Source organism: Seriola aureovittata, chromosome 15, assembly GCF_021018895.1.
Source record: "Seriola aureovittata isolate HTS-2021-v1 ecotype China chromosome 15, ASM2101889v1, whole genome shotgun sequence".
Taxonomy (NCBI): Eukaryota; Metazoa; Chordata; class Actinopteri; order Carangiformes; family Carangidae; genus Seriola; species Seriola aureovittata.
The window spans coordinates 18,383,021-18,394,592 of record NC_079378.1 but is presented as its reverse complement, the minus strand read 5'-3'; the positions used below and the strand labels follow the sequence as shown (position 1 = coordinate 18,394,592).

At 37.7% G+C, this 11,572-nt stretch overlaps 1 protein-coding gene across 1 annotated transcript; it reads left to right on the top strand.

Moving 5' to 3' along the window:
• Window positions 1–3,953: 3,953 nt before the first annotated feature.
• On the top strand, window positions 3,954–8,639 carry LOC130182434 (zona pellucida-like domain-containing protein 1). Its single transcript, XM_056397384.1, has 10 exons — window positions 3,954–4,059; window positions 4,371–4,591; window positions 4,685–4,869; window positions 5,536–5,608; window positions 6,041–6,138; window positions 6,294–6,374; window positions 6,456–6,624; window positions 6,729–6,825; window positions 7,285–7,305; window positions 7,910–8,639. The coding sequence occupies exons 1-10, from the start codon at window positions 3,975–3,977 to the stop codon at window positions 8,038–8,040; spliced, it is 1,161 nt and encodes a 386-aa protein (XP_056253359.1). The 5' UTR covers window positions 3,954–3,974; the 3' UTR covers window positions 8,041–8,639.
• Window positions 8,640–11,572: the final 2,933 nt, after the last annotated feature.

Sequence of the window (11,572 nt, the reverse complement as noted above, 5' to 3'; positions counted from 1 at the left end):
TGCATATTAGAAATATTTGAGTTTGACTTGTGCAGTGTCATATTTCTAAAGATACAGTATGAATATCCTCTTAAACTTGACTGGAGAATTTCAGTCAATGACAGCAGGGGGATGAAGTCTGTTGTTCTATGCACAGTAGGTGATGGTGCTTTTCTCAGCCCTGAGTAAAGACTTGCTCTCAGGCAGTAAAGCTTCAGCAACACTAAGAGGTCACCTCACAAAACGAAAAATTAAATAGAGTTGGGTAGAAGTCATCAAACATCAAACCCTCAGCTGATGTCAGCAGGAGCAGGGAGGACCCACAGACAGTTTAAGAGAAAAACAGACTTACTGGCAGACGGATGAACAAACAGGCAGATGAGTTGATGGGGAGACATAAAGGAACACAAGTTGATCTCACACAAGAAAAAAGAAAAACTGGGATCATGTGTGTAGGAGAGCTGGGAAAGTGAGGTGATTGCAGTGGAACAGAGGAACAACAGGTGAGAACAGGGGAAAAGTCTGGGGACATCTTCTGGGTGGAAGGAGAATGGCAAGTCTGAGGAGGACAAAGGGACGAAGGGAGTAGCTTCTCCTGGGAGCTGTGAGAAGTGACAGGAGACAGGGATTGAGGGGAACTGAGGAGCAGATTGTGACACAAACCTAACTAGTTACAATCAATATAGTCTCCCTTACTTAATTTTTCTATTGGCATCCTACTTCTTCCACATACATGTTTTTTTTTTTTTTTTTAACAAATTAGAGAGGAGAATTTCAAAATTCATTCATAAAGAACAGCACCCAAGAAGAATTAGAGACATGATATTATATCATTATTCTTTTATAATCAGAGCATTAACAACTGGTTTCAGAAAAGCATTAATGTACTTTCAGTGCAGTTTAGAACTGTGTCACCTCTGTAGCTACTGTATTGTTATTGGCACAACATATAAACACAGTGTGCATAGATTTATACAATAATTACACACTAGAAGAGCTTTGGTGGCCAAGGGGTTAAGGCAGTGGCCATGAATTGCAATTTACATTTACATTACATTTACTTATGACTAAATTAATTTTATATATGTTTTGGATTGTTTCTGGTGATAAAAAGTGATAATATGTTCACAAGTTAACTTTGTAAAAGCTATTGGCAGTATTTTGTTGGCAGTGTTTTTTTTCCAAACCAGTTTGAAAATGTATGACTGGATTTTCATGAAATTATGTGTCAACCCTATCTTCCATCATGTTTATAATCATGTTTATATACAACTAGGTGCTGGTAATAAATGACACATGCATTCGTGTAGTTAATAAGAGAAACTGTCGCCCTCTACTTTCCTGTAATTTTGACAATATATAATACAATAGCTCAGCTGTATCTGTTGTTTAATGTTTTACAAAACGTCTTTGAGAGAAGCCTTTTCAGCGAAAGAATTCAAATTTGCAACTTTGATCACTTAAAAAGAGTTTTTTGCTGAGAGTGTACTGAAGTGTCGCCCCCTTAATCCCAATAAATGTCAGACACGTGAAAGTTTGCATTTATATAACGGAAAATGTGAGAAGACATACTGAGGGATTTGACCCTCAATTTCTGTTGTTGAAGATAATGGGTGGGTGTAGCTCTTTGATTGATAACCTTACATGAGTGACCTTTCCAGCAGATTAACCAAAACAATATACAGTGCCCCACTCTTCTGTGGCCCCGTGAAGACAGCTGTCAGCAGTATATAACCAGTATATGTTTATTATCTAGAGCAAGCCAATGAAGAAGGACACAAAATTACAATCCAAATACAAAATACAAAGCAGTTTTTAAAAAAAAAATAAGAACACATAAAAATAGAAAAGGAATAAGCAGCAAGGTGCTATACATACAACACAATAATCCTTACCCTGAAATAATTTCAGTACCTGATCTTATTGCATACACCTCCTCTAGCTTAATTATCTCAGTTCCTCCAGATGTAGTGTGTTTGCTATTTCTCCCAATCCCAAATCAAATGTCCAATTTCCACACTGGCAAAATTAACGTTTTTGCAATCACCAAACAAAACAGCCAATTTTTCGTATTTACTGGTTTAGCATGAACACCACAATTTAGAATTTGCTCTGGTTGAAAAGGGGTCACCAGTCCTCAGGAGGACAACAATGAATTATTTCATTGATGAATGTGATCTCTAGTCTCTACTTCAAAAGAACACAACAGGACAACGATGAAGTGTAAATAAAGAAGTTTCTTAACTAGAGTACTATCTACAGAGTAAATGCAACATGTAATAATCATCAAGGTTAAAGTAATAATAAAATTTGTGTTTTTGGGGGAGAGGATATGTTATGGCTATAGACTATGGCGATACAGCTAATGATCACTTAATTTACGAATGAGATTTGGTGATTAAATATTGCTATATTTTGACATCAACCCAATCATGAGCAGAATGTTAAGACCGGCCTACTGTGAGTTGCGCTGTAGCTGGAGACCATTGGCTGGAACCCAGGTGGCTGAGGTTGCCATGGTAACCCTGGAGCTGCGGGATGTAGGTGCATTCCACTGGAGGCCATGTCCCGTTATTACAGTGACGGATTCTGACGGTTTCTCTTGATATACACTTCGTCCATATCCACCAAACATAGCGTAATGCAACTGAAAATGGTTCAGAGAGTCCATCTCACTAACGCTAGGCTGGCAAAGATTTATCTGACGGCTGACCCACTATGCCCTCGATGCAGAGGCCAGCCAGCAGACTTGATGCATATGCTTTGGTTGTGTCCGAGACTCACCTCCTTCTGGTAAGTATATTTAAAGCTTTTAATGAGATGTTTGGAACTCAGCTTGCCCTGACCCAGTTTGTGCCCTCGTTGGTTTGACATCAGAAGAATCTTGGGCTCTTCTACCAAACAGCCTATGTGGTCATAGCTTTCACCACACTCCTTGCAAGACGTTTAATTCTAATTAAATGGAAACAACAAAGCCCTCTGTCTTTCACTCATTGGGTCAAGGATGTGATGTACTTCCTAAAGCTAGAAAAAATTAAATATACACTTAAAGGGCCCTTTCAAACATTTGTTAATATATGGAGGCCCTTTCTAGACTTCTATGACTCTCTTCAGGAACCCCTTGATAAAGACTAGGGTGAAATGTCCTATTACAGCAGTGACCAACCTCCCCCCATCCCTGTTTGTTTTTCTTTTTTCTTTTTTCTTTTTTTCCCCCAATTTAATTCAATTTAATTAATAATTATTTACTTATGATCATTGTCTTCTTCATCTATATGTACATTAACTTGTGACCCTATGGGTGGGTGGGTGGTATTATACCAATGTTTTTGAGGATAATGCACTTTTGTATTTGGGGGATGGTTGGGTTTTTTATGTCTTGTATACTTCTCTATGTGGAAACACTTTGAAAACCAATAAAACATATTTTCTAATAACAATTTTAAAAAAGTCTTCAGACCAATTTGGACACAGCAGCTGAGACAGGCAATTATCCTACAGGATCATCTTTGGGTCCTGCTAAAGGATATTGCCATTATTGTTAAAAAAATAGACTCTCACCTTAAAAGGGCATCAAAGTATTGAGTGTGGTCCCCAGTGATTTAACACTTACTTCATGAAGTCTCATGTTAACATTCTAAGGGAATCTCGTTGTGTAGGGTTTCACTAACTCTTTTGTACAGGGAGTTCTATGGACCATACCTTCAAGGTATGGTCCATAGAACTCCCTCTACAAAACAATTGTTCCCATACAGTGAAGTTAAGATGGACACACAAAACTACACTGACCTTGTTTCTATCCAATCCTAACAAAGAGCCATAGCTATATATAAGAATCTCCAACAGCTCTATGGAGATAGGCACAGAGACACAACGACAGTGAGACAGTTAAAGTGGGTGCCAATTAAGGTAAAAACAATAACTACAATACAGAAATTTAAGGTTCTTCCTTATATTTTGCTATTACGGGTATGTCTATACCAAGAGAGGCAAAAATGAACGTTCTTAGCTTCCTCTTCCTGGTATCCATGGTGGCCAAAAGCAGTCAATTAACATGCCAAGATAACCTTCGACGTCCAGGTAGGTACGCCTGCTTCAGCTTTTTCTGATGTGTATATGTTATGTCTCATCTCTCTATGGAGGTCATGAAAAGACATTTTCTATATGTTCTACTCTTTGGTTAATGAGAAGCATATTATTTTGACCTCAGAACCTCTAGATGAATGCAATTTTGCCACAAATGTAAACAAAGCAGGAAAATTAAAATAGTAGATTTAGAGTTGGAATTTAGCTTTTTTTCCTTTCAGACATGAAATTAGTTTTTAATTGACCAAGATTTCAAGTGACATTTGCAGAGAAAGCCTGGTGATGTACCCTTCCCTCTCTTATAGAAAACACTGACATTTCAGTTGAATGTGGCACATCCTCGATTAGCCTGGCTATTCTAATCTGCCCTGTTGTCTACACTGGCTACAACGAGTCTCTTCTCTTCCTCAACCGCATATTCAACAACCCGGAGTGTCAAGGAACCTTGGATGAATCTACTAACCAGCCTGTTGTCAGGTTCACCTTCCCCATCAACATGACCAACGCTTGCGGCAGCACCTTCCTGGTTAGTAGAGGATGGAGGGATAACCATATGTTTTCTCAAAGCATCCTCTCTTTTTTTCTCTGTGCTTGACTCTACTGTAAATGTTGCCTCCAGACCACCAGTGCAGCTGGCACAGGGATCTTTGCTGACTTCTCCAACATCCAGACGGTTAATATCAGTGGTGTGGTGCACTCCCATGATCCAACTACGGGAATAGTTACCTATAACGCTGAGCTCAAATATTATTATTCCTGTGCTTACCCTCTGGAGTATCTCATCAACAACACCCAGGTGGACGTGTAAGATCCCTGCTTGTATCCATCCAGTGACTTATTGTTTTTACTGTATATAACTGGAAATGTTGTTAGATGGGGACCCAGACTGTGTCTGTGACCATTCTGGTGGTGAGTGTTCTATGAAAGTTCTGCTTCATATAGTTATAAATTGTTTTTTGAGAGATTTTACAATTTTTCCTAATCAAAAACAAAAGTAAGCAAATACATTGATAGTCTTTTTCCTCTTGAAGTGTGGTTATTGTGATATCAGCCTAGTTTTGCTTAGTCCCTTCTTGTCTGTATGGTCAAGACACCACTCCTCTAAAAATAAGGGAAGTTCTTTATTTTACTATTAGCAAAGAAAATTGATTATAACAAAATTCTGACCCTATTTCATTTACATGTACACACCACAGCATACAGTAAAAACATTAACATTAATGTTTAAATCTTTTTCTCTGCTTTTGTGAGGAATTGAAAAAACCAACAGTTCGACATAAAACATGAACGAGCCAAACTGTTTGGATGTGTTTAGCTCATGTCCTCATCACAGTCTCTCAGTAAATAAGATTGGGTTTTCAAACTGAGAGTAGCTTATTCTCCTGTGTTGGTGGAAATAATCCTGTGGTGTACAGTGACATGTAGGATACAGTCAAATGTCTTTCATCCAGTTAACTCCACCCTGTTTAGGTCAGCATCTTCCATTGCAGTGAGGGACAACAATGGAAGCTTCATCAGTACTTTGAGCATGGAACTCTTCAGTGTAAGTGCAGACTAGATGTTTCATAGTGAGATCTGTTCTTCTAACACAGCTTTGATTCATTGTTGTTGTATTCAAGCTACAATTTCTTAGTGTAACTGATTATGTCAACATTTAGTAAGTTGTATTTCTTGTTGCCTCAAATCCACATGATCCAGTTTGTTTTGTTACGGACATTAAATAAAGTGGCATTCATGCAAATCTATAACATAAAGTGCAAAAGACATATATTTTATTTTATACTATTCAGTTCAGATGAATTCAATTCATTGTAGTTCAGATCAAGTAAATTCTGTATTAAAACACAGCAAACACGACATCACATACCAAACAAACCAGAATCTGCCAACAAAAACAAACAAGCCTCCCAAAAACAAACTGTAAAATGTGGGTAATAACGAGAAGTTACGCCTAACTACACATTTCTGTTGTCAGGATGTCAATTACACCACTCCTCTGGTCATACCACAGCTGGGATTAGAGCTGAGGACCAATGTCTATGTCCAGGTCCAAGCAGCCAACCTGACCGCTCAGTAAGAGCCTGCTCACAAATTTCATGCAACACATTATTGAATCTCATTTTCCTGCTCCTGGAACAAAATGAAACTACACAGAATTAGTAGATGGTCTTAAATGTCTTATCAGAAGAAAAACAAGTACATTAATACCATTGCTCTTCTCCCACCAGGTACCACGTCCTCATGGACCGATGCTACGCCTCCATCTCTCCTCAACCCGCAAACTCCACTTTCTTCAATCTTTTTGTCTCGTAAGTCAAATCAATCAAATCTCAGTGTAGAGGAAAGTGGATCTCTGTGTTAGGCCAACCCTTTTTTTTTATATCAAACAGGTGTTCTAAGGACCAGATGACCACCATGCATGAGAATGGGGACAGTCACCATGCCCGCTTCTCCTTCCCGGCCTTCAGGTTCGTTGAACAGCAGAACCAGACGATGTCCACTTATTACCTTCACTGTATCACCAGGCTCTGTGAGGTCAGCACCTGCAATGATTTTAAGGTGAGTCAAAGATCATTAATGTAAAAATGCATTCAGCCCATTTTACCCCTTAATACTGTAAATTCTTTAGTTATCAGTTACATTATTTCTTGCACAATCTACAGCAATGTAACAACAGGAGGAGAAGGGACGTTCGTTCCACTGGTGTTTCCGAGGCTACCACCCTCTCCTCTCTTCCCATTGTCACCAGGAATGAGAATTGTAAGGCATTAAATCAATAAAATTAAAAATAAAAAGATAGTTTTACATAACAACAGTTAATATCAATGCACAGTTATGTACAGTCTACAACAATGGGCTTCACTGTCAATCCAGACTTCTTAAGTCACATATATATATATATATATATATATATATATATATATGTTATGTGAAATATATGTCTTGTCTATAAAGCCACTTCTGTAAATCATGTAATACATCTTTAAATCTCAGAGGAATCTGCATACAGGCTTTGGTTTGGGCAATACCTTCTGTCACTGTGTTTCCTAAAAGTAATTTACAGTATAACTTACCAGCCCTGAACACATGTTATTTAAGCAAGCTTACCTCAAACTCCTTAACTAAGTCTGTGCAGAAGAAAAAGAGCACAGTCTTATTCTTCACAGCTCAGAAATGGTCATTACAAACACTAATTGATTTTTTTTCTCTTTCTTTCAGCACTGACGTCTAAGGAGGATGGTATGATATTGTCTCATTCCATGTAATATATTTCTTATTAGTTTAACAAATGATGAAATGTTTAAATTCCATAACCAATATAAATATTTAATTCATCCCATCTAAGCACCATCAGTGTGACAGTGAAAAAAAAATACTAATTAGTGAGACAATCAGTTGTCCAGTTTTGCCATATCTGCCTGATTGTATAGAGTTAGAGTTAGAGTAAACTTTATTGTCCCCAAGGGAAATCTGTCATTGGCACAGTGCTACAGTCCGTTGTTTTATATGAATTAGGATAAAAAAATCACAGAAAGACAAACAATTTGACACAAAGCTAGACAGTTGCTTCACACAAAACATCCCGAAAAAATGAGGAAACGTATAGCTATACATTTCACACTGACAACACAACAACACAATGACATAAAAATTAATAAAAATGCGAAAGAGCGCTAAGTGCAAGAGAGACTTTGTATTTATATCTATTGCACTTTGCTCTATTTCATTAAGGTTTAGCATTACAGTTCATTTGATTTGCACTTTGTTTCATGGAGTATACAAATGATGCTTTGTGAAGTTAGGTGTGATGACCATGTTTGTGTTCTGGTTGTATTGTTAGCAGCTTTGCCCGCCACTGACTCAGCCACAGACTCCAGGATCGGTCTCAGTATAGGTGTGGGTGTCCTCGCTGTGGTCGTTGTTGTAGTTCTAGTAGCAGCAGCCATCCTCTACAGGAGGCTCAGACTCTTCTGAAGAGGAGCAGCTACCTGTGTGCAGCATTTCATACAGGCTACACTGCGGGATGAATTGGTGTGGTTCATGTGTTTGTTTTCTCATGTAGCATTTACATCTGTGGTTTAGTGGTCTTTTTGTATGGCTGCAGTTATTCTAGAAATGTGCTGTATAGACTAACTTTAAATGTAAAGGCAAGAGGAAGAGCCTCTGCACAAAGAGATGCTTGTAGTAGAAATTCTACAATGCTGATGAAAAGCTGAAGTGAAGCTTAAGAAGAACTGTATCTCTAGTTTTTTATCACTAGTTTGTAGTGAGTGTAATAACATTATTTAGGCAATGTTGATATTTTATCAATGAAAACCAATGTACTAGTACAAATCTATGAAGAAACTATCATGCATATTGTGTTCTACAGAGTTTTATCATTTAATGTTGAAGGGTTGTTTGACATGAAAGAATGTGGAGAGTTTTGAGAGTGTTTGTTTCATAAAACATTTTTGTGTCCAGTCAATTAGAAAGCGAGTAGAACAAGACACAAAATGGAGAATAAAAAGTTGATCATGATGTGTCCTGCTCTAAAAGTATATTTTTGGAGTTGTATCTTTTGTGTGTATCTGTGCGTGTTGCTATATATTGTCCAAGATTTTCTTTAAATTGCAGCTATGAATGATGTTACAAACTTGAAGTCATAATGATTGAGAACATATATTCATCCTCATCTGTGTTTGTCAGTGACCTCACTGAATCCCAACTATTTGAAGCAGACGTCTATAGATTATGTATCTAGTTGCACAACAGACCTAAGACCACAATGGAGGTTTACATATCACTGAAACCGGACTCTTTCTATACAATCTGATCTTTAACTTGACCTTTGTGAGAACTCATTAACAAAAAAAAATGTCACATACAATGAATAAACTGGTTTCATTTTTGGGAATGGGGGGAGGATGGAAATTGAATATCACTCTGTCAAAAACAGCTGCTCAAACAAACAAAGTGGGGAAGCTGTGGTGAAAAGACCTAAAGATCACCACACTGGTAGTTGATCCGCAGTATTGCACTTTCAGGTACTCAATTTCTTTGATATTTGATGACTTCATTTGGTTCCCACGTTGTTCACACACATGCACAAGGATGCACATCATTTACATTTCTGCAGGCTGAAGAGGCCAACGCAGGGGCTGTAATGAATATCAGATGAATGCACCGATTAAAAAGAGGAAATGACAGGTAAATGTAACTAAAGCAGGTATGAAAACATTTTTAAAACAGCTCCTGCCTTTGTTCTATGAGGAAGGAAATGCATTCAACACTTGGATACACCCAGTGTGTTTTGATGAGAAATACTGAATGCAAACAAAAATGATCATGATGATGAGTGGAAATTGAAGTACCTTTGATAATCAAATCTAAATTGAGATTGTGCCATCGTCTTGAGCCACAATTATCAGTAAATGCCGAACAATGTGCAATGTTAAAAGTGTTTGAGTGCTGGGAGTTTTATGCTGCTTGTTCTAGTGCAACTGATATGATGGTAACAGATGGTGACAACTATGGGGAGACCTTGTCATGAGCACTGAGAGAGATAATAAAAATAAAAATAAAAGAGAATACATTAAAAAAAAAAAAAAAAAAACCTGAAACCTTGTCAGTACAGGGAGTAAGAGTTTGTATTAGCACAACCACTAACAGTGTCAGCCACTGCCAGTTACAAGCTAACAAACGACATCATTTCAACTCCTCATTTGAAGTAAGCATAGATGTACTTCCAGCCCCTTCTTTTGATAAGGGGAAACTACATTAGACAATATTTTTACATATTTTAAAATGTGTCTGAAGGGGAACCACATCACATCAAACATCTGGAGAAAAATGTGATCTCTGTGACTTTGACCGTGACATGATTGTTGGTGTCAGACGGGCTGGTTTCAGTGTTTCTGAAACTGCTGATCTCCTGGATTTTCACAGTTTTTACTCAGAATGGATCAAAAAACAAAACATTTCCAGTGAGTTTGTATGTGTGTATGTGTTTTCTTAAGTTGCAGTGCTGGGACAAAAGAGATACTGGGTCACATTTATAGCAGTAGCCTACACATGAATCCCAGTTTCAGTGAAGATTGTGCAGTCAGCTGCTGTCACATATAAGCAAAATGTAGGGAAGACAACTCTTCTGCAGGGATGCACCTTTGAAATATAACAGTCTGAAGTCATGCTGGGGAGTAACTCATTACATGTAACATGATTATGTAATTTATTAACAAAATAAATGTAATAGTAAACTGTTACAGTTACTGCGAAAACATTTCTAATTTAATTAGAGTTACTAATCAAAATGTTGGTGATTACAAAGGGGTCACAGCTGAATATATTCTTTTTGGTAAAAAAGCTGATATGTAGAATATAAGATTCACTCTGTTGCTTTGCACCTTTTGGCCAAGCAGGAACTCCTTCTGTTGGCATATCTATGTATGACATTGGTCAGACAGGTGACAGGTGTGAGATAATAACACTCACTAACTTCATTCATTCATTTAACTTGGAGAGGTCCTCAGGTTGCAAAGGTTCTACAGGGCACTAACAGTCTAAATTAATCATGCTGAAAGAAGTGATCAAATGTAATAAGTACTTATTACATTTTAACAGGGTAATTAGTAACAGGTAACACTTGTCTTAAGTGTATAGTTACCTTCAATTGCTGCCAGTTCACCCTTGAGGCTCTGTGTTTTGAAGCTGGATCTAACCTCAGCCAACCAGGTGCTTGTACTTGCTCTGTGTTTGACTTTCATCTACAGTACATGACGAGCTTTGTTTGACTGTGCCTGAAAATAATAGGCTGGAATTTCCTTTTCAGTTCTGCTGAAAACTGCACCTTGGATTCAAAGGGAAACTCCATCAGCAAGATGCTGTTACTGACAGGGAGAGGGGGAGAAGTCGGGCTGTTGTATCAGAGAGGATGACAAGCGGATAATTGAGACTTTGAACTTTCCAACAAGCAGAAGTGGGCAGCAGTGAGAGTACACCTCTCTCTCTCTGTTTTACACAGAGACAAACAGACTCTCTCTCTCTCCCACACACACACAAAAAAATAGTAACAGTTTAGTTGTTATCATTATTATTACATAATATCTAAATACTCACATAAATCTTTTATTAAAAGGATGTTCAGTGTTTCATGTCAACACAATATTTTCTTTTAGTGTAATTCTTCAGTTGAACCAGTAGGAGGAACCTTTTCATTTGTTTCTGCTCAGACAGTGTCTATAATCCGTCACCTGCTGTATAACTATGCTTCTAATACAACACTACCCATAGACTTATTAATATACTTGCAATACCCCCCATCTGTTAATTGAATTTCAATTTTTTAAATGAAATTGGTTAATTATTTAATTAAAGCATTCTCTTGGGGATTTAAATTAAAAATGAAAATCATCTCTAGTTTTATTGGTTGTTGTAAGATCGTGCTACTTGCTCCGCCTCCATAGGGGCAGCGTCTCACCTCTTCGCCCCTGTCCAATTAATCATGTTCTTTTCCCCATGTTCCTTA